This window comes from Pseudorasbora parva, chromosome 9 (assembly GCF_024679245.1).
Source record: "Pseudorasbora parva isolate DD20220531a chromosome 9, ASM2467924v1, whole genome shotgun sequence".
NCBI classification, from domain to species: domain Eukaryota; kingdom Metazoa; phylum Chordata; class Actinopteri; order Cypriniformes; family Gobionidae; genus Pseudorasbora; species Pseudorasbora parva.
The window spans coordinates 35540513-35565634 of NC_090180.1; the positions used below are offsets into that span (position 1 = coordinate 35540513).

The 25122-nt window shown below is 37.3% G+C and overlaps 1 protein-coding gene across 4 annotated transcripts in view; it reads left to right on the plus strand.

Moving 5' to 3' along the window:
- LOC137089012 (cadherin-7) overlaps positions 1-25122 on the plus strand; it is a 206627-nt gene that overhangs the window by 146353 nt on the left and 35152 nt on the right. For all 4 annotated transcript variants that reach the window (XM_067452435.1, XM_067452437.1, XM_067452438.1 and 1 more), the window contains exon 6: positions 14847-15028. In XM_067452435.1, coding sequence (XP_067308536.1) covers positions 14847-15028 — 182 coding nt within the window. The remainder of the gene's footprint in view (positions 1-14846; positions 15029-25122) is intronic.

A 25122-nucleotide genomic window follows, 5' to 3' on the forward strand; every position in this document is an offset into this window, starting at 1 on the left:
ATTCACATTTATGCTCTTACTGTTTGTAAGAGCTTAAATGTGACACCGAAAGGAAAAGACAGTCTAAACTAAAGTCTACAGTCTTCCCACACCTCCTGACGTTCCTGTCTGTAGGGCCACAAATTCTCATCCACATTACAACGAAAATATCATCAGATGGAAACTATAGAAATATGCTTGACACATTATGACAAATTGTTCAACCTTTTTGCATAAAAAGACTTATACTATGAATTAATGCCTAAATGTTGTGGGAGTGAGATTATTCAACAGAGACCCATTATAATACATTTTGATCATCATGACATAAGCCAATGATAATGTCGGAAACAGCAGAGAATTGTACATAGTCATTAGCATGAATGTACCAAAGCATTTGCTTTTTTGATGTGCACAAGTGACACAATGATGTGAAGATTGAACAGGTAGTTTTGAGAATTTCAATTCTGTTCAGAGAAATTTACTAAAGCGACTGAGAAAACTGTAATGGTGAACCTCCATCTAGAGGTGCTTGTGACGTCACCGCTAGACGCCGTTACTGCGGAACACCTAAAAAGACTGCGTGCTTTAAGATTGACTGTACAAATCGATTTGACAAGAAATCTGAGATATATTTTTACAGACTGCCGAAAGCTTCTGAAAAGAGAAGCAAATGGATCAAGGCAGTTCACAGAAACTAGTGCTGTGCAATAATAACCAAAAATTTATATCGCGTATTTTTCAAAATTATACCGGTTTCGAGGTAAATGACGGTATTTTTTTCTCCTATGCATGGTGTTAACCACATTTTCTAACGATTTAGAGAGGAAATACTGCAGTAGTTGGACTAGAATGCCCAATTTTACTGTTATGACAAGTGAATATTGTAGAAAAATTCCACACTAGAGGTTATACAGGTTTACAAAGCCCCACAAAATGATGCTGTGAGGAGACAGCCAATAAAACACAGACCTGCAACACACTCATTACAGATATATGAATACTAAAATATTATACCCTATATCACCATTCCCTAAGTTATCCATGAACAGTGTTGGGGGTAACTCATTACAAGTAACTAATCAGATTACTTTTTCAAGTAACTATAAGTAATGCATTACTTTTAAAATTCAAAACAAAATATCTGAATTACTTTTTCAAATAAGTAACGCAGGTAACACTTTACTTGAAGGGGTGTGCATAAGACTGACATGACACCTTCATAATCATGACATGACACGTGTCATGAATATGAAGGGAGTTTTTATGCATGTTTTTGACAACTGTCATTAAGTGTCATTTGCTTAATTATGTCATTTTTTATGCAATGATGACATTTCGGAGTTGTCTTTGTTATGACAACTTGACATAAACCAATACATCATAACCTGTCAGTGTCTTTGTCATGACAACTTGACATTACCAAGACAACATAACCTGTCATAAACATAACATAACAGATTATCAAATTTAAGAAACTTACTTAGCTTATAGGGTTAACCTTAAACTGTTATGTGGTTGGTTTTGATGTTGACTGAGGCCATTATAATGTCATACATTTTTTTCAGTGGCAAAAGTTTAATTTGTCAGTAAAATGTAATTAGGTGTTAATACGCTGTCAAATTATTTTTTAATAACAGCATCATTAGTATTTTTCAGTTCACAATGTTTTATTTTATTTTTTAAGTTTCCTCCACCAGCTTCAACAGAAGGTTAGATAATAGACAATTTCAAATGTCTTAAAAATATGAAAAGGAGTTCGAGAAATAAAATCAATCATTTAATTTTTAAGACCTGCCCTCTCACAGAACTGACTCTTAAAAACACAAGGCATGAATTTATACACAGGTGACCAGCACCAATTAACGCAAAAAGGGGAAAACACGTACACAAATAATGGCCATTACACAAAATAAACATATATATATCAACATCATATACACACATAAACAAACACAGAAAAATAACACTTTGTCAAATGACTTCACTTTATAAATTATCTTCCGATGTATAAAAATAAGAGAAATAGTCTTTAGAGCCCCACCCCGGGATGAACAAGGAATGTTTGCGGCTAGAGCCTAGGCCGGAACATTATATATAGGGCCAACGTTTCCGCCCCTTTTGACGGTGCACCAGCACACGGGACTCCACCATAACAAACGGAATGGTGAGAATAAACTCAAACTATTCATTAAAGAGTGAGCGAAAGTTTAAATAAAGTATATTAAACCCAAAATAACGTTGTTGTGAATTGTTTTTACTTACTGCAAACTAAATTGACATTAAACACCTAAACAAACTAACCTGACTGAGGCTCTGTCAACAACTGTTACAGCGTACACATTACCAGTGGTGCCACCAGGTTTATATGTCTATGCCACGCTATCATTTTGAGTTATATTAATAGTTTTTAATGACTCTGTACGATTTCCTCTATGATGCCATATTTCAGGTCAAGCTAAATATTCATGACACTGTTATAAAATAATTTGACAGAGTATTGACACTTAATGACATGTTAATGACAAATTCAACTTGTACCACTGTAGTTTAGGTCAAGAAATATATTCATGACAATGTTATGAAATATTTTGACACAGTATTGACACTTAATGACATGTTAATGACAAATTCAACTTTTACCACTGTAGTTTAGGTCAAGAAATATATTCATGACAATGTTATGAAATAATTTGACACAGTATTGACACTTAATGACATGTTAATGACAAATTCAACTTGTACCACTGTAGTTTAGGTCAAGAAATATATTCATGACAATGTTATAAAATATTTTGACAGAGTATTGACACTTAATGACATGTAAATGACAAATTAAATCTATAAAAAAATCATGACATTATAATAGCCTAATGACAGCCAACGTCAAAACCAACCACATGACAGTTTATTAATAATAATAATAATAATAATAATAATAATAATAATAGATTTTATTTATAACGCACTTTTCATTCCGAAGAATCTCAAAGTGCAACAAAGGGAAAAAATAACAATACATGAATAACAAGTAAAAATTACATCTCAACATCATGCCGGACGTTGATGTAGCATGGAGCAAACTTCAGCCACCATGCAGTTCATGCCCGAGGGAGACCACCAGTGAGCAGCTGACACCCAGAAGAGAGAGCAGCCGCAGCGAGCAACATCAAATGTCCTTCAAACCAAAACCAACCACAAATTCAAACAAAAACAGAAGAGAAGCGGTGAAAAAACAACATCCTCTCAGTGGCTGCCACCAATCAGCAACAGTCCCAATAGTAGCTCTGTTAGACTAGTCACAAACATAAGAAAATAAAATAACATCTAAATTTAATAGTAAAGTTAACATGATTTGTGGGTGGAGAAGCGGCGAACAGACAACGCCAGCATCCTCTCCCCCACGTTGCCTAGCAACTAATGTAACGTAAACCCAAAAAGCTAAGTAGTTTCTTAAATTTAATAATTAATCTGCTATGTCATTTCATGTCTGTTTATGACAGGTTATGTTGTCTTGGTAATGTCAAGTTGTCATGACAAAGACACTGACAGGTTATGATGTATTGGTTTATGTCAAGTTGTCATAACAAAGACAACTCCGAAATGTCATCATTGCATTAAAAATGACACAATTAAGCGAATGACACTTAATGACAGTTGTCATAAACATGCATAAAAACTCCTTCATATTCATGACACGTGTCATGTCATGATTATGAAGGTGTCATGTCAGTCTTATGCACACCCCTTCAAGTAAAGTGTTACCGTAACGCAAGTTACTTTGTTTTCCCATTGACTGACAGCTCTCTTGGCCCAATGTTGAGACAAATCGTAAGTGCAGAGTCATTGGCCCTCATTTATCAATCTTGCGTAGAAACTGGTGTATATGTTGGCGTAAGATTATGCTTACACTCCTCTCACCGCCTGATTTATGAAGCTGTGCGTACCCCTGCAATCCAGGTGTACGCAATACTTGCCCTTGATAAATGCGGCGGCTGAAAACGATCGTCATTAGAATAACACGCCCCTATATATTCAAGTCTCCGCCTCCCCCACGCCCTCATTTTACGCCATGGACAAACAGAAGACGGCAAAGAAGCGAAACTTCTCCGACGTGGAGATCGGGCGCGCTCAATCATCTCACTAGTCCACTAGTCAGGGCACTGATTAGGACATAAGTCAATGGGCTGACTCCCTGATCACTGCGATATTGAGATGATTGAGACGCGCGCCCATCGAGATCACCAGGGAAGTGGAAAAAAAAAACGAAATTGTTTTATTTGGGAGTTTAAAGAGTGGAATTAAAGGCACCTACAAAAACAAAATATGGACACAAATTACGAGTACTGTTAATAGTGTGGAGGTTGAGAAGCGCACTCCAGCAGTTTAAAGCTGTTTGGATGATAAATTACCATCACTGCATTATTTTACAGCACGTTTTGAAAAAATTAGCCTAGCATTTAATTTCGTATCACGGCACATGTATTGGGGTGTACAATAGTGATGATGATGTGATGTGGAGTAAGATTCATTCACATTAATAATTACTTGACAATTTGTAAGATTCTTCTTTTTATTATTATGATTATTATTCTTAATGACGCTTGTTATTTAGAAGAAGAATGTCGTTTTTATTGATTTTATTATTATTTAAAAGAAGAAGGTCATTTTTATTATTTTGTCAGTCTGAATTATTTTAGTCCCAGTCCGTGCGCAGCTGCCGGGCCAGACGGGCCTGAACCGTCAGATAAAGCGCACAGGCTCGCGACTGGAGGAATACATATGCCTACAAATCAAACGCTTTGGTAAAGTCACAAAAATTAAACATTGACGTTCATGTTGCACAAAAATAAACTATGAATGTTGTTTTTGTGGTTTTTAACAGTGGGCCATATAGCATATCTTGTCAGTGCGTTTTGTAGTGTTAGGAATTGCTTTTCTGCGCATTTTCCCACTAACTCAAACGTGCGTACACCACCTCCTGAGCTGGCGTAGGATTTGAGCGTGCCGTACGCCAACGTCCATATTGATAAATCTCAAAGTCACCGTGGGTTTGGGTGTACGCAAGGTGTACGCTGGAAATTTGGTGTACGCACTTTTGATAAATGAGGGCCATTGTGTGTAAAGTCATTGTGTGTCAGTGTGCATTTACTAATCTTATTTGCAAAAAAACCCCAAAAGATTCAGTATTCCTCAAAATCAATACAATCTGTGAAATGCAAAATCAGAATACAATTCAAACCTCTAATAATTAAATATGTGAAATAAATCAAATATTTTTATGCATTCCGTCTCACTTTATGAACCAGTACTTGCTGCTGACCTTTAATAATTTAGCTAAACCATACACACAAATGACTTCTTTTTTTGTAATTAATATATATATATATATGGAAACACGATTCCAGGCTGTATGTCAATTGAGGACCTCTTTGAAAACGAGATGATGCATCTCAAGGTTTTTTTTCTTAAAGAAGAAGATTGTTATCCAATATCCATGGATCAATGGATGTTGGGTAAATAGTAAAGAACATTGAGCCCAACCTTTAGTTTAAACTGATAAAAGTGTGTTACACTCATGTTTTTGCAGTTTCCCCTATTAAATCTAGTCGCACTGCAGGTTCTTCTGCCACTCAAGCCCAGCTGAGGGGGAGTGTGTTGCGGAGGGAAAGTGACATCAATGCATACCCTCCATACTGAGCCATTGTTCTTTTTCCTCTTCTTTTTTGCTGTGTGATCCATGCTGTTTTTAAGCAGTCTGCTCTCTGACAACCATATTTAGCTGTAGCATGTACATAGGTTAGCCTTCAAAAATTAAAATGGGTTTCAGGGTTATAGCAGGCACAGTTTAGACAGAGTGTGTAAGCTTCTCTCTTACCCTGTGATTGTAGAGCCATCCAGTTTTAATTAAGGTGATCTAGACCCGTCTGTCCTAGTCTGTTGCATGCTGTGTAAATGGAGGTTTCAAGCCAAGTCATCCTTATTTAGCACAAATTAAACTCCCTGGAAGAATGGCAGAAAATAGTGATTCAAATAATATTGAAGGAGTTCGATAATAGAAATAATTCCAGTAATTGTCTTCTCTAATTAAGCTCCACGTCCTCAAAGTGTGTAATTAAAATAGTTAATATTAGCCTCCTTTTAATCCTTATTCATTTTCTTTGCTTGCTTATTTTTGCTCTATTTATTAATATTTTATCTAATGTTCGGTGCTTTCTGCTTTAATTGATGGCTTAGTCTGAGTCTCGAATGTGATAGCACAAACTCATGGAAGACAGATGCGCATTCACACACAAGTGCTTGGCCTCTTGTCATCTCTCTTGCGTCCGTCTTCACCTTTTGTCTTTCATGAATTCACCTCCTCTGACTTCCCTTTCCCTCCCTTTAGCTTTTGCACTCCTGCGTTTTCAGTCCTTTCATTCTGAGGAACAGTATACACTAGGTCTAACTGTCCATCTCCCCCGCTTCTCTGTCTCTCTCTGAGTCCTCATTCACTGCCGCCACGCCAATTTCTTTATCTCTCCCTCTCGTTCTCACTTTCGGTGTTTCTCCAGTTAGTCTTTTGATGTATTCATACACAGTTAGCTAACTCCCCCTGTGCTGAATTCTTGCTGTGCTGAAACTATCCTTTTGGCACTAGTGAGCAGTGTTAACACTCTCAAAATCTCATGATGCTGTGCCCTCATTCACAGGACGTGAGCTAAGCCTTGCAGCAGGACCTGGATGCAAATATTATGTTAAAACTCCTGCGTAATCATATCATCTCAGTAGGTCTCTATTGATTTCTTTGCCCTTTTGATGAACAGCGTCTCTCTATTTCTTGGTCTTTGTCCCTCCTTAATGGTTGACAGCTCTTTATTTCATCAGAATATATGACTACTTTTGAATGGTCCATTTTGTGCATAGAGCCTCTGTTGTTGCACTTTCCGCAAAGCACCATTTTAGATCAAGGCTACTTTAGGGGTTCCATAAAACGTAAAAGAATATCATGTGTAATACTGATTTCTTTCCATCGTTCTGACCCATGTAACATTGTATTATAAGGAACCAAAATTGTAGATACCAGTTAAATTCCACAGCAAAAACTATGAGCCTAATAATATACATTTAGAACATTACTGAATACAATTGAACAGTCAGCAATAAAGTAAGAACAGTGCTAATAAGTGCTTAAAGTTATTAAGGTTTTAGGCTAATTCAGGTACAGGAATGTAATAATCAAAGTTTAATAACATTGCCTAATCTTTACTGTATAAATTAAATATGCATGTTAAAACTAGCAACATAAGTCATTCAGTCAAGATCAGTGGGTGATTTTTCTTTTGTTCTTTGATTAACTTTAATCACAGACGGCAGGAGACTATTATGCTGCTGTGTCTTTAAGACCAAATGCTCAATATTGAATACTGACACGCATCCGATTTTATTTGTCAACTGCTTCCATTCAGTTAATACTCAGCCAACTGTGTTTGGTACGATGCTCACGAGCACAAGTCCATCTAACGACATATTACAATTATGACTGGATAAGGGTTATATAGATCATGAAAATAGGAAACAAATATATATTAGAAGTATAGTTTCTCACTTGTCGGACACATTTTGTGAGCTGACGCTTGAAATAGTGAGGAGATTTAGATGCCTTTATCATCGCTGAAGTGAGACACAATACGATTGCAAATGAACAAACAAGTGAACATGACACAGAGGCATATTCAACCAAAAGCCAGCATATATTAGTTCTTGGCTAATGTCCATCATGTGTGTTGTGTGTTTTGAATAATTAAGTGCACTGAGCGCTCTCTTCTCACCATCATTAGTAGACACACCCCTTACCTGTTTATTGGCTACGAGTTTGTTATTGCACTCGGCCCGAGTCTGTTTTGTGAAACAGTTTTGAAATAACACTTACCCCACCTTAAATATTCTCTTAACCCTTAAATGCATACCTCGGGTCGTTAGCGACCCGACACGTCATTCACTACCCTGCTCCTCATTCATTTTTTAAAGTTAGACATCATCCTTCTTAGTATTCCTCAATCAATCCATTTTAAACAATATAACAAGAAAAAATAATAGAATTATAACTGAAGGCCTGTTTTTTCACTAGTTTTTTTGTCAAAATTGTATACGGTCGCTAACGACCCGAGGTGTGTTGGATTGTACGTATATTTTTTTTGCACCAAAAAAAAAAATCTATAATACCGCAATTCACCTTTATTCCACAAGGATAAGGCAATGTCTGATACACAATGATGAAGTGACGTTTCACTCATAGTTACCTCTGACAGAAAAGGAAACAATAATAATTATAATCTGCAAAACTTGAAATGGCTCAGTGATTTACAGTAGAGAGCAAGTACTAAGCACAATCAAATATTAGTGTCACTGTCTCTTGATGATGGATGTGCTCAAGAAGCTGTCAGTGATAAAAATATTGATTTTGAAGACATTGAAAATGAGTTTGAAGAATATGGTCGAGATCGCGAGTATGAGGCAGATGCTGAATATATAAACATCTGCTAAAACTGAATCCTTCCAAGCTCCAAAAGGTAACGAAAAAGGTTTTATTTTATTCTTCTGTAAGTGTTACTCTAATATCAGGAGTTTTATATATTATTATTATCACGACAGGTAGAGGTCTATCCATGTTAAATATAGATCCGGGTTGCTAACGACCCGAATATGTAAGAATGTTTGGCGAAACAGTCATGCATTTAAGGGTTAATATGTGCCACACCGCTACACGTCAAAATAAATTCTGCTTTCAATAGAAAGTACCACCCTGGATACCCCTCTGGCTCCGCCATTGGTTGGAGTCCACGCTTATTTTTCACTTATGATATGTTGCCACATTGGTTAATGATGTCACGCAAGTGGTAGAGTTATAACTGCTTTTAATTCATTAGTTTGAGATCGAATTAATGTTCGATTTTTTGCTGTAAACATGGCATCTGAGAACTAATTTTTATTTACTAATCTTTTGCTTTATTTCCAGATTCAATCCCAGGCTCGTTCTTATGTACTACTAGAGCACCTATACGCACATGCACACACATCTCTTAACAAACTAAAAGACATTAATGACATTTGTATGCATTTGACATAAAAGATATAGATTGTACTAAATGTCAGCTTGCTTATTTTGCTCGAAAAGGATTTATTAAGTCCAGATGTCACGCAAACAAGAAACTATGCTTCTAACCACAGGTCGAGATCTGTCGTTGTAACCACGCAAGTTTGCGTCGCTGTTTGCGAACGTTCGTTGGAACGATGGTTTTCGGGAAACGCTGACTCGTTGAACTCGTTAAATGTTGATAACGACGGAACTTGCGACCATGGCTAACGATGCTTTTGCGAAACGCACCCCAGAGCAAGGCAAGTGTAGGCAGAATTCTTTGTGACTATTCTCACTCCATATCCTGCCTCCATAAGTGCCACAGTGATGGACGTCTTAAAAGGATGCAGATTTTATTCAATCTAATTTTCAACCAGCGCTTGAGCTTTAGCCAGCTAGACACTTTTTTAATGACTCTCCCATCTCAGAGGTCTCATTTCTCCAGCAACATAAAGCCTCATCCATAGATAAGGCCTATTTTCTCTTTTCCTTCTCTTACTCTCTCTTATTTTTCCTTTCTATTTGCCTCCCGACTGTTCTCTCTTTTAACATTTCCTTTGCATTTCTGTTCAGCTCTGTAATCGCTACATCTTTGGATCAAGCTGATTTCCCGTCATTTACAAACAATACAGTCCTCTGTATCTATTCATCCATCGAGAACTCTTTGTACCATTTAAATCGGTTTCTTTCAAAATCCATTTTTGCTTGCCCACATGTAGTCTTGCCCACATTGAGTCTCACACATCTCGCTCGGTGGACCTGAGGTAATTGTCCATGTTATTTACTGAGCTGAGCCTGCATTCAGCCACAGACCTGCTAATTAACTCCATCTGCCTATCATTGAAAAGCTCTAAATACTCTCCTCTTAATCTCCCATTGGGCAATGACTCATACCAGCCAATCCCTTCTCTTTCCCTGTGAAGGCCAGCCCCATTAGAGTGGCTTTTAATGAATTAAAAGAATCAAACCAGCAGGCTCTTTCATTGCAGAGGTGAGACTGAGAGTAAAGATAGTGCTTTGAGGTGAGTTCGAGCAGGCGCTGCGGTTGCACTTTGCTTGTCCCTTCTGAACACATTTACAGTGACCCAGTGTGAAGTGCTATATCCCTAAGTCACAGAACATTGATTTTGTCCCTTCATGCTGTTTGATTGGCCGACTAAAGCTGCTCCGGAAAAAGATGAGTTGCTTTCCTGCATTTCTTCTGTTCTGATTTGTGATTTATGAGGTGACAGGTAGCTGTCATTGTGTGTTTGCTTGTTTGAAGAGAGTTTGCTCAGTGTTAAGGCATGGAAAATGACAAATGATTTTGTTTCATTACCGTTTTGGAACCCTACAGCTTTCTCTCTCCATTTCCTCTAGACATGTAGCACCGACTTAAAATCACCTTTCTACTAAGTAGACAGTGAAATATATTAAAAGCCCATCTCGCCAGCAGTTTATGATGTACGATTATTGTATTTATAATTAGATTTCTGTCTAAAAGAAAATGGCAGAAATTAACCTTTTACATGTCAGTCCAATTGTGTTTCAAGACTCTTCTCTGAACAATTAAATCTAGGAATTTATTTATTAAATGATTTTCTGTTGTAGTTCGTGGTATGAGAATGTAATAAAAAATAATTATAAAAAATGTCCACATGAACAGTGCATATATTCAGATCAGGCATAATATTATGACTACTGACAGGTAAAGTGAACAACACATCACAATAACTCTTCATCACAGCATCTGTTAGTGGGTGGGTTATATTAGGCAGCGAGTGAACATTGAGTGAACACCTCAAAGTTGATGTGTTAGAAGAAAAAGGGCAAGCTTAAGGATTTGAGTGAGTTTGACAAAGGCCAAATTGAGATGGCTAGAGGACTGGGTATATATATATATATATATATATATATATATATATATATATATATATATATATATATATATATATATATATATATATATATATATATATATATATATATATATATATATATATATATATATATATATATATATATATAGACATGAATATTTAAGGATTAGACAGGAAGGCAAACACAGACATACACACATAATCAAATGCTTATGGTTGTGCACTTAAAAGAAAAGTAAAAGACAACTTGTCTTTTAAGTGCACAACCTTGAGCATTCAATTATGTGTGTCTTCGTGTGTTTGACTTCCTGTTGTGCCAAATCCTTAAATCCTAACGCAAACAGCTCTCCTTGATTTTGTCTCTAGTGTATTGAATAGCAGACGACCTCTTCGAAATGGAAGTTTGTGCATTTACTTGACAGAAGTGACAGAGTGTTTCAAAGTCCGAGCAATGACATGGTGGCCACTCCGTAAATGAATCCTCAAACACTTGTTGTACCGTAGACCTTTTCCCCATCAGCCACCTCTCCCTCACTGAAGAACAGCAGGACATCGACTACGTGCCAGTCTGTGCTCGGAGGCCTTCAGATGCAGAACTGATGCACACTATTGAGGGAGTGATTTGAAAGGCTGGTGTTATATTTCTGCACATTTAGGTGCATTTAGTTGATATACAGACATGGTGATTAGCTTTGACTTTCATCACAGGCTGTTGTTCTGTTGTGTCAAAGATACATTGTGTCTAATGGAGATGTACTGCATGTAATGTCCTGGGTTGTGACATTTGGAACTAATGTTCACTATATAAACAACTCTGATGAAGGAAGATATTATGTTTTAGACCATCACTCTTCTTTATCTTTCCTTCAGCCTTGACTTTTCTTAGTATATAAATGTCAAAATGAAATTCTACCATTGCGTTTTTTTTTTTTAACATATACTCTGCCTTTGTGTTTGAAATGTTGCTTGTTGTCTGCGGCTTATTTCATTTAGTCAGTTTTTGTGACATTCATTGTCTTTGTCAGTTTTAAGGCCTGTTCACACTAAGAGGATAAATACTAACTTTGAGTTGATACATTGAAATAAACTGGTTTAAAACATAGAAACTCAGAATGTTATTGTATCTGAACCACATAAAAAAGTGATAAATCACGAAAATAGCACAATTTGGCAATGTTTCACTGCATCATCACAAATAAAACACACAATTACCCAATATGCTTCTTTAAAAATATATATATTTTAATAATATTTGAATAACGGTTTTTGATTCTAAAAAAATGTCATTTTATTAACTCAAAATTATAAGACAACCAGGTGACTTATGGATTAATAAAATATAATTTACATACATATATATATATATATATATATATATATATATATATATATATATATATATATATATATATAAATTGGATTTTTTACAGTGTGGGGGTCCCTGGAGCCCAGTTTGAAACCCCTTGATTTAACCCCTGAAACCCCATTGTTTATCCTTTTGATCTTTCATTTAAAAAAAAAAATCACAAAATTCTAACCTTTCATGGAAATAAAACAATTAAAAGTGGGGTGAAAATCTCATTATGAAATAAATGTTATTTTTTTCTAATTCACGTTGTCCATAATTGACACCCAATTATCGTAACACCCTTTTCTCAAGATAAAAGCTCTGAGTCTTCTTTTATAATGCCGAGATCAGAGATCATTCTTTCATACAGAATCTCTCCAGATCCTTCAGATTCTCGGATCCATGTGGGGCCTTCTTCTCTTCAGTTCACCCCACTCGTTTTCTATAGGGTTCAGGTCAGAAAACTGGGACGGCCATACAGAAGCTTCATTTTCCAAAAGCTCTTGATTTAGTTTCATCTGACCATAGAACCAGGTCCCTTTTGAAGTTCCATTCGTGTCTGACAACCGAATATGCTGGAGTTTGTGTTTGGATGAGCAAGGAGGATTTTTCTTGGAACCCTCCTAAACAACTTGTGGTGATGTACTTGATGTGTTTGATCTTTTTTTTTTTTTGGCTTTCTGACCCCAAGACTCAATCAATTAATACGTTCTCCAGTTGTGATCCTTGGAGAGTCTTTGGCCACTCAGACTCTCCTCCTCTCTGTGCATTAATAGGGCAATATAGACATTTGTTCTCTTCCAGGCAGATTTGTACCATCTTTAGTTGATTGGAACTTTTAAATTATTGCCCTGATGTGGATTTTCAATGCTTTAGCTATTTTCTAACAGCCACTTTCTATTTTTTGAAGCTCAACAATCTTTTGCTGCACACCAGAACTATATTCTGTGGTTTTACTCATTGTGATGAATGATTAAGGGAATTTGACCTTTGTGTGGAACAGGAAGTCATGCTTAGACAACTTCATGTTTCTAGTCAACCTGCTGTACTAAAAAAAACATAAGTATGGGAATATACTTCAGAGATATTTTACTCATAAGAATTTCAAGTGGTGCCAATAATTGAGAAATGCATAACATGTATTGGAGAAAACATATTTTGTTCATGTAACTTCAACATAATAGAATGAACACATTTTAAGTGATCCAATTAAGTAATTTCATATTGATTTTAAATGGTTCCCTTACATGATTCAGGCATTCAAAATCATATATTCATTCAACCAGTTAAGTTACATGTATTTTTTAAAGGGATAGTTCACATTAAAATGAAAATTCTGTCATCCTTTACTCACCCTCAAGTTGTTTCAAACCTGTATGAATTTCTTTCTTCAGCTGAACACAAGGGAAGATATTTTGAAGAATGTCAGTAACCAAACAGGTAACTGGAGCCATTGACTTCCATAGTATTTTTTTTTTCCTACTATGGAAGTCAATGGCTCCAGTTACCTGTTTGGTTACTGACATTCTTCAAAATATCTTCCCTTGTGTTCAGCTGAAGAAAGAAATTCATACAGGTTTGAAACAACTTGAGGGTGAGTAAAGGATGACAGAATTTTCATTTTAATGTGAACTATCCCTTTAATGTTACACAACTGAATTGTAGTACTTCTCTAGATAGGTGACAAACTTTTAGCTAGCAATAACACACATTAGCATCTTAAATGCTAGGCATCAAAAGCTCTTTCAGCAAAGAAGTTTTTTACATTCGTTGTATTAGTCCACAGTCAAAGCAAATGCTCCACTCTTCTGCACAATGGTAACCCATTGAAATTGTTCTAATCATTTCGACCTAATTGGATATTAAACACTAAAACATAATCAAGCCTCTCCCTTTATTCTTTTCATCTTGCTCAAAAATACATAAAATAACACTTTTACATATTAAAATAACATTTATTCTCTCTTGATTTAGCCATATGCAAAGCAAGCTGGGAACTAACAAGCCCTACCCAGTTTCAGTCAATGCAACACAAATCATTCATGTAACACACCACAAATGGATTAAGTTTGACTTTAATTTGACTTATATTTAAGTGGATTGAACATAATCAAATGAAGTCATTACAAAATGTATAGCAATCGTGTTGCTTTAGCTCATTTTAATTAAGCCATTTGAACAAGCATAAAAAATCATCTTTTTCAGTCTATTTATTAAGGGTGCCAATATTAGTGGAAGGCACTGTAATGTAGTTAACTAATGTTAACATGTAAAGTTTACCTAATTATTTATCATCGTGATGTGCATTTTTGTTATCGTTGATGAAAAATCTTTGCTAACAACCATTTTTATGAAATCAATCAATAGCCAAAGTCAAAAAAAGAAACTTTTCTAAAAGTTTTTCTAAAAACTTTTATTTTCTCTTTTCTAAAACTGAAAACTGATACTGCTTATGAGGATGCTAAATGTTTCATTCTCTCTCTCTCTCTCCATGTCTCTCTTCTCATCCCGACTTTTTGTCCAAATCTTTTTTCTTTCTCAGGTTCCTGGCTGTTTTCTGTGTCAGAGTTGGCCGTGCCAGGGGCGGAGGTGGGTCGGATCTCAGCAACAGATGCTGACTTGGGAGACAATGCCAAGCTGGAGTATACCATCCTGGATGGAGAGTCAGGGGACACCTTTAACATCACCGGAGCCAACCAAGAGGCCGTGATCATTCTGAACAAGGTGGGAAGAATGTCCATATGGACATATGGGAAATAGAAAAAACCTTGCTGAAAAGCCCAGCTGAAGCCAGCATGAATTTCTAGTTTGTTGCTGATTGGTGCAGGTTTATCCACCTCAAATGAGCAGATTTTTTCCCAAGAAAATATGTGGACACAAATTCGGTTGCTGGCTGTCAGCTAAATATGGCTACAGCAGTGAAGGTTGTTGACCAGCATGGTCTTTCTGTTTGAAGCAGGCTGACCAAGAATGTCTTGCTGGCTAAGCTAGTTAAGAAGCCTGCACAATAATGGTGACCTGCATCCAAAAAACATCTACGCTGATCTTTTCATTCTGGGAATAGTGTATGGGTGTGTGTGGGCATGGGTTCATAGAAGGTGGGAAGAGATCAGAAGACGCCTCATAGAGCAGATGATGTTCCAGTGTAGGAGGGGCAGGTTACTCATTCTGCCAGGTGCCGTGAGAAGATCTGCTCCAGTGGAAGAAAAAAAAAACAACAACAACAAAAGACCAAAATGAGTGTCGGTGCTATATAGGCGAAGTGAGTCAATGCTGAATCAGCCCCATCGCAGTCTGTGCTGCCTCTCACACTCGTGTGTGCGTGAGACACTGATCAGACAGGCTGCGAGAGAAAAGAGCGTGATTTACGCTGGCATGCCGTGTGGTGCATGCCACATGCAGGAGCCCCATGAGATGCCACTCATCTCTGATATCCCGTTTCTTCACTGATAAAGATTCTACGTGTCACTGTTCGCCTGAGGGCGTCTTCACATCACCCAAAACGGCACAAGATGCATTAGTAAATTAAAGGAATAGTGTGCTCAAAAATTACAATTTTGTCATTTGTTTACTCACACACATGTCATTCCAGGCCCATATGCTGTTTTTTCTCTCTCCATACAACACAAAAGTAGAAGTTTTTTTTTAGAAGCTGTTGTCATACAGTGACAGTTCATAGTCACCAGGGGCTGCCAAGCTCCAAACAGGACAAAAAAAGAAATTGAAAATAAAAAAACACACAGAAAAAGTGGCTCATGCGTTACATTACAAAACTATATAAGGTTTGAGAAAAGAACAGAACAAAATTTAAGTCTTATTCATAGATAATATTAGTACCAGTCTCTAAATATCTCCCTCTGTTCTGACTCAATGTGAGGTTAAATTCTTCTGAGTTATTTATAAGAAAGCTGTCGCTCCTTGTTGCTTCCACCTCCTTCCTGCACAAATAGTTCAACACATATAACTGCTTATGTGAAAACACATATTTCACCTTATTGCATTAAAAGGTTAGATCATCCAAAAATTATGTCACTACTATCCCTCATGTCGTTCCAAACCCATAAGACCTTTGTTTATCTTCGGAACACAAATTAAGATATTTTTAATGAAATCCAAGAGATTTCTGACCTCTCTATAGACCACACTGTAGAAAAAAAGTTACCTGGTTGCCTTAATTTTAAGTTCATTGAAATTAAAATTTTAAGTTAATACAATGAACATTTTTTGAGATTCAACAACCTTTATTAAAATATTATTAAAAGATTTTGTACGCATATTGGGTAATTGTGTGTGTTTTATTTTTGATGAAGCAGTGAAACATGGCAAATTGTGCTATTTTCATGATTTATCAAATTTTTTATGTGGTTCAGATACAATCATATTTTGAGTTTCTATTTATTAAACAAGTTTCCTTCATTGTATCAACTCAAGTTTTTAATTTCAATAAACTCAAAATTTTAAGGCAACCAGGTTACTTACTTTTTTAAGTTAAACCAACAAAAAACAACCAATTTTTTTTTACAGTGCACTATTTAATTAACACTTTTAAGGGTCAGAAAGAAGGTAAAGACGTCATTAAAATAGTCCATGTGACTTCCGTGCTTCAACCTTAATTTTATGAAGCGTCAAAGAATACTTTTAGTGTGCAAAAATCTAACAAAAATAACGACTTCATTCAACAATTTCTTCTGGTCTCAGCATTTAATCAATTAATCGATCATCGCTTAATCGTTACCATTTTTTGGTGTGTGAACAGTCTCTTTAATGGAATCAACAGGCTCATTTTATATATAAAATAATCTCAACTAATCAGGTTTGGCAGTGATGTGCACTTCATGTTGCCTATTACAGTTAAAAGGCTTGAAGCCACATTTCCAAGCTGCTGGGTGGCCAGTTGTTTGTGTTCATTTTCTGTTCAGATCTGGATGTGATCAGACACTGGGAAAAGCCAGCACAGTTTTACTGATGCCAATCCAGCTTCCTGGACTCGCTTGTGTGTGCGTCAGGTCGCTACTGCGACCATGCAAGTTTGTGCGAGTGTGTGTGTGGATAAAGTGAGAGGGTTTGCCGCTGTGACAGTCCTGGCAGGTCTGGGGAAGTCAGTGTTAAAAAAAGCTTTGGCTGCAGGTGAGTCTGGGAGGGATTTTAGGCCAGGGATGTGTTACTGCGATAAGGGAAAACTGGAAACGGGAAACCGACAGAAAGGAGCAGGGAGATTAAACGAGTGGCCAGAGAGAGGAGACAGTATACAGAGAGATACAGAGATGTGGAAGTAAGACATACACTAGGCCAGGCAGTATTAAAGATAAAAATGTAAAGTCAGAGGAAATCGAAAGAAAAAGACAGAACCCATAAGATAAATTATCATGTAGGCAGAATTTGCATTGCAGACCTGCATCAATATTGCTAGGCATACTGAAGATGTTACAAGTCTAACTAACTCATTCAAGTAACTAACTGAAAATTTGAACTAATTACAAATCTGGACCCTTTTTACATTTCCTGGTTTGAGATGCATTACTACAGTATAGTAGGTAAAAATTTCATAGAGGTTCATTTGCAATTTATTTGCAAATTATGGTTGAAAATAAGTATTTGGTCACCTACAAAAAAAGCACGATTTCTGGCTCTCACAGACCTGTAACTTCTTCTTTAAGAGGCTCCTCTGTCCTCCACTCATTACCTGTATTAATGGCACCTGATTTAACTCGTTATCAGTATAAAAGACATCTGTCCACCACCTCAAACAGTCAGACTCGAAACTCCACTATGGTCAAGACCAAAGAGCTGTCAAAGGACACCATAAACAAAATCGTAGACCTGAACCGGGACTGGGAAGACTGAATCTGCAATAGGTAAGCAGCTTGGTGTGAAGAAATCAACTGTGGGAGCAAGCATTAGAAAATGGAAGACATACATAATCTCCCTCGATCTGGGGCTCCATGCAAGATCTCACCCCGTGGGGTCAAAATGATCACAAGAACAGTGAGCAAAAATCCCAGAGCCACACGGGAAGACCTAGTGGATTACCTGTAGAGAGCTGGGACCAAAGTAATAAAGGCTACCATCAGTAACACACTACGCTGCCAGGGACTCCGAAGACTTCCGAAGGAGTACAGCAGTACATGTCCGGGCCTGAAGTTTGCTAGAGAGCATTTGGATGGTCCAGAAGAGGATTGGTAGAAAGGCAGCATCATGCTTTGGGGCTGTCTTTCTGCAAAGGGATCTGTTTAAAGGAAATAATGAATAGGGCCATGTATCATAAGATTTTAAGTAAAAACCTACTTCCATCAGCAAGGGAATTAAAGTTGAAACGTGCCAGGGTCTTTCAGCATGACAATGAGCCTTAACACAACGCCCGGGCAACGAAGGAGTGGTTTACAAAAAACGGTTGACCCCTGTCAGTGCCAATAAATGCTATATAACAAAGTATTGGAATTTAACTTTTGTTATTGACCAAATACTTATTTTCCACCATTATTTTGAAATAAAATCTTTAAAAATCAGACAATGTGATTTTCTGGATTTTTTTCATAGTTAAAGTGTACCTAAGATGAAAATTACAGGCCTCTCTCATCTTTGTGGGAGAACTTGCACAATTGGTGGCTGACTAAATACTTTTTTGCCCATCTGTATAACTGTTGGGAAAAGTTACTTTTAAAGGTTACCTTTTATAATATTGTATTATTCTCTAAAAAAGTATTTAAAAAGTAATTGCTTTAGCTAGTAACCATTTTTGGCAAATATAAAGACCCTTTTTACACCAAAAGTAAAATGAAAAGGCCTCAGGCTGAAAAAAATCGTACATTAGCGGGTGCAGCTCAAACATACCTTTAAGCTGGGCTGCCATTCATTTTTGCTTGTTCATATTGTTGAATCAGATCATCAAAAGTCTTCAGCAAAGACATTGGTTAATAAAATGAGATTAAATACATAAAGCCCTGCTTTCACAGACAGATCTTAGATAAAGCCAGGATTAGGCCTTAGTTTAATTAGGACATTTAAGTATTAAGTACACTTTTATATACATGGCTTAGAAAAAAACATTACTGGTGTGCATCTTCGGAGAAAAAAAAGGTACTGATATATTTTAAGATATACATCAGTGCAAGTTGCATTCGGTTAAAATAGCTCAAACATGCATTTTAGTCTGGGACTAACGTAATCCTTGTCGGTGAAAATGAAGGGAAAATATATTTGTATTATTTAACATTTTATTATGGCAGGTTTGCATAAAATTCTGAGTTTGCATTTTGCTGTTTTTATTCATTGTATTCATTTTGTGCAGTGATTAAATGCTTGTGCAAATTTAGTTTAGAACTACAATAACCGTCATGCTTCAAAGTGCTTCATGCACCACAAAGCCTCTGCACTTACTCACAACCTCTGCAACGGTCCTAACACTGAGCCTTGTGGTACTTCATACTGAACTTATGATCGGTCTAACATTGTAGTTTACTGCTACAAACTGAAAACTGTCAGATAAGTATGATGTTTAACCATGCCAGTACAATTCCACTAATGCCAACATAAATTTCGATTCTATTCAAAAGATTTTTGTGGTCAATAGTATCGATTGCAGCGCTAAGATCGAGTAAAACTAAAAGAGAGATACAACCACGATCAGATGATAAGAGTAAATCACTTGCTGATGAGAGCAGTCTCAGTACTATGATGAAGTAGTCGAGAAGTACTATAAAGCAAGAAAAAAGGGAACTCTTCAGTCTTCTAATGCTTAGTGAAGGAGGAAATGAAAAGGGGGAATAATGGGTAAACAAATGAACTCCTCCCATGTCTCTCCTTGAATTCCTACTTCATCCTCCACTGCACCGACGCTTTATTCGCCCAATCATATTTTCTAAAATTGCTCCTGTGTTACAGTTCTCTCTAATATTCCTGTCAAATCCACACAGAGACAGTTTCATTGCCCATCGGGGCTCGGAATTCTGGCCAGGACTCCTGGCTGCGCTGTAAGACAAAACGATGGAGATACAATGATGGAGAACAAGACAAAGACAGACAAAGAGAACAATGAGTGAGGATATGCAGGTGGGAGTATCTGAAGACAAAGATTGAAGAGGTTAAAAGGGGATTTAGCCAGAGAACCCACGCGCAACTAATAGAAAACATGAAAGATACCACTCTAATAGAATTAGAATAAACAAAGCGTAAAATTAGCACTAAGCTCCCCTTTGGTTTCCGGCCCATTAAACAAAAATAAAAAAAACTGCTGAACATTATTTGCCATGTTTGTGTTTGTGTTTACAGGATCCCGCTCTAGTTTGGCCACCTGCCTATCTCATTCAGAACAGCCGAACGTCATGCCTGCCTCTTGTTTATTTCGCTCCATATCAGAAAGACTAAAGTTGAAGATTTCTTTGAAACAGAGGGAGAGCAAGAGATAGTGAAAAGAAAAGAAAGCAGCATAGAGAGAGGAAGAGCTCGCCCCAGGGAGGAAAGTGTTTCCAATAGGAGCAATTTCTGTCATCACAATGCCCGCCATGACCTCTCAGGAACCCACAGAGCTTAAAGCGTGGTCGCTTTTTGCTTAGAGGAGATACACACACACACATACGTGTACATGCGCAGGCATGCAAACAACCTCATAAAATACATCCGTGAAAAGACAGATGACCGTTAGCAGCATGGACGCTTAAAGACATAATAGTTCAACCCAAAATTAAACTCCTCATGTTGTTCCCCTCAAACCTTTTTGAATTTTTGTCCATGAAACAAGAAGATATTTTGATAAATGTTGCTCTTTTTAAACAAAAATGAATCAGCACTGGGGTTGTAGTGCTCCTAAAAGTACAAAAAGACATTAAAGCAGTCACTGAATTCTTCATCTTCTGAAGTCATTTAAATATTTATTTTGAGTCATTTCTTAGGATTTTTTCAAAAACGGGGTGCAGCCTTAATAGGTTGTGTTCTAAGTGAAGTTTAAATAGAAAAAATATTGGAATATCGCTTGACATCACTGATGTCGCTTTATGTGCAGAAATCAATGATGTCAAAAAATGATCCGGACCTTTTTGATGGTACAGTGCCTTGCGAAAGTATTCGGCCCCCTTGAACTTTGCGACCTTTTGCTACATTTCAGGCTTCAAACATAAAGATATAAAACTGTAATTTTTTGTGAAGAATCAACAACAAGTGGGACACAATCATAAAGTGGAATGAAATTTATTGGATTTTTCAGACTATTTTAACAAATCAAAAACTGAAAAATTGGCCGTGCAAAATTATACTGCTTCTTTACCTCCTGCAGTGCAGCAAACTCTCTCCAGAAGTTCAGTGAGGATCTCTGAATGATCAAATTTTGACCTAAATGACTAATGATGATAAATAGAATCCACGTGTGTGTAATCAAGTCTCTTTATAAATGCACCTGCACTGTGATAGTCTCAGAGGTCCGTTTAAAGCGCAGAGAGCATCATGAAGAACAAGGAACACACCAGGCAGGTCAGAGATACTGTTGTGGAGAAGTTTAAAGCCGGATTTGGATACAAAAAGATTTCCCAAGCTTTAAACATCCCAAGGAGCACTGTGCAAGTGATAATATTGAAATGGAAGGAGTATCAGACCACTGCAAATCTACCAAGACCTGGCTGTGCCTCTAAACTTTCAGCTCATACAAGGAGAAGACTGATCAGAGATGCAGCCAAGAGGCCCATGATCACTCTGGATGAACTGCAGAGATCTACAGCTGAGGTGGGAGACTCTGTCCATAGGACAACAATCAGTCATATACTGCACAAATCTGGCTTTTATGGAGAGTGGCAAGAAGAAAGCCATTTCTTAAAGATATCCATAAAAAGTGTTGTTTAAAGTTTGCCACACGCCACCTGGGAGACACACCAAACATGTGGAAGAAGGTGCTCTGGTCAGATGAAACCAAACTTTTTGGCAACAATGCAAAATGTTAGGTTTGGCGTAAAAGCAACACAGCTCATCACCCTGAACACACCATCCCACTGTCAAACATGGTGGTGGCAGCATCATGGTTTGGGCCTGCTTTTCTTCAGCCGGGACAGGGAAGATGGTTATAATTGATGGGAAGATGGATAGAGCCAAATACAGGACCATTCTGGAAAAAAACCTGATGGAGTCTGCAAAAGACCTCAGACTGGGACAGAGATTTGTCTTCCAACAAGACAATGATCCAAAACATAAAGCAAAATCTACAATGGAATGGTTCAAAAATGAACATATCCAGGTGTTAGAATGGCCAAGTCAAAGTCCAGACCTGAATCCAATCGAGAATCTGTGGAATAATTTTGCACGGTCAATTTTTCAGTTTTTGATTTCTTAAAAAAGTTTGAAATATCCAATACATTTTATTCCACTTCATGATTGTGTCCCACTTGTTGTTGATTCTTTACAAAAAATTACAGTTTTATATCTTTTGCCTGAAATTTGGCAAAAAGTCGCAAAGTTCAAGGGGGCTGAATAATTTCGCAAGGCACTGTACATTTTGATCAGTCATATTTAAATATCGAAAAGACCAGCTTGGACATCTGCATTCAGAAGTTACAAAGGAAGGAAGGAAGGAAGTCATATACATTTAGAAAGATGCATTTTCTTTATAACCAGCAAGATCAACCTGCTAAACCAGCAAGAACCAGTCTAAGCTGATCATTTTGACAGTGACAAGTATAAACCCTTTCTTTATTTTACACATACAGGCCACCCTCATTTACACATGACCTTCTGTTAATTTTGCCCTGAATTACAAACTATGTGATGATAAAAAACGAAGCACATTATAAAAGTGAAAGGTACTGAAGAGAGAAGCCTCTTGCTGATAAGAGAAGAGACCTTTGATGTGCGGATAAAGAGGACAAAGCCTAAGGCTGAGTGTGTGAATGGGTCAGTCAGGGCCCTTTTTGGTAAGCTAGGTCATGCCTGCTTGTCTGAGGAGAAACTGTTTCCATGTAAATATGCACTGCGACCTCTCTTCCCCTCTCTTGCTCTCTCTCTCTCTCTCCCCCCCTCATCTCCACGGTGTGCAGGCAGTGCTGGGTTTCTCTCTGCAGAGTTTCCCTCGCTCCCTCTCTCTCCCCTGGGGGATGTTAGTTATGTGCTGCGGTCATTTCAGCGCTTTAAAAAGTGTGTGGAGCGACGCTTTAGAAATTCATTGATTCTCAAACAGTGCAAAAACTATTTGTCCTTGAGGAAAAAAAAAAAGCTTTGAACTGGGGATTAAGGTTAGGAACAAAGTGTAAATCTGTAGGTTTCAGTTTTGAGGCGATGATTCCACTCTATATGTCTGGATTTGAATTTAGTGAGCATTTAAAGTCTCAGTTCAAAACTCGGTTCCAAACCCCATATGACTTTTCTTCCAGTAAACACAAAAGGTAGACTGACAAGCCAGACACACATAGATGTTGGGTCTGGATACTCACCCTTGGCAGGGCTCAATCCGAGGGGCGGGATAAACGGTTGTCTTTCAAACTCCATTTGCATGCAATAGGATAGCACTACAACCAACCAGAGCAATAAAGAAGTTGAAGCGGAGCTAGTTGACAGATTAAAATTTCGCTGTATCCAGTCGGCAAAACTCAGAACACATCTTCCCTTCTTAAGAATGACTTCAGTGCTGTTCTTTGTTCTTTTCTCAGAGAAAAGCTTAACTCCAAGAGTCGCGGCCAAAGCCGATTCGAAAGACCGCCGTTCGCCAGCTTCTTTGTTTACAAGTAGCACACAACTCTGCTTTCATTATTTTAAGCCCCGCCCACCGACTCTATACACGATGTGATTGGCCTGACCAGAGTTTGGTTTTTGCAGCAGATTAAATTTGCTCCCGCTAGGGTGCGTCTAGATTTCTAGGCCATACAAAGAAGAAAATTTTGAATTATTTCAATATTTCAATATTTACATTGAAATATTGATTGATTGATTTATTCACTACTCACTACAAACCTCTCTCCAGAGAGCTTGACCACATGATAAAATAATTGTACTAGAGAATCAGTCCAATTCGTGAACTAAGCATTCAGGCCTGTTTTGGATCAACCGATTCACTAAAAATATCATATGTCAAATCAAACATATTTGTATAGTGCTTTTCACAATACATAGCTTTATAAAATGCCATACTGTTATGTTTAAAATGCCGTAATTGAACATGGGCTGGGCGTTATGACTATATATAATGATGCTATACATTGTCCTCTGAATTGGGCTATTGTATTTATTTAATCGTAAATTGATTAAATAAATACAATAGCTCTGTTTCAAGAGTTATAAACTATGTCAAGATTGTCTGTGAATGATTTTACGGACCCCATTGACTTTCATAGTCATTTTTTTCCCTCCATACAACCTCAATCAACTCTTTGGTTACAAACCCTCTTTGAGGGTGAGTAAATGATTACAGCATTTTCATTTTTAGGTGAACTATCCCTTTAACAGGCCCTGTTCACACTCACCAAACTCACATTTGCTTACAGTGCCCAGCTTAGACATTCTTCAGAATATTTTTTTTTTATGTATTCCACGGCAGAAAGTAAATCTTACAGCTTAGAATGGCATGAGGGTGAGTAAATGATGACAGAATTTTAATCTTTGGGTGAACTATTCATTTAACACTTTTTCCTCACGCTGGCATTACACAGCATTATTCACTCTTCTTAGACTAATCAACACAAAGTGAATTTTCAGAGGCATAATTATCCAGACAGAACGGCGTGTGTGTGTTTGTGTGGGCTGGTGGGTGGCATGCTGCTCTGATTAAGCGTATGCAGATTGCGGAAAGTCTGTGTTTATGCGTTTGAGTTTGAGTGTGTGTGTGTGTGTGAGAGAGAGATGCATTACAC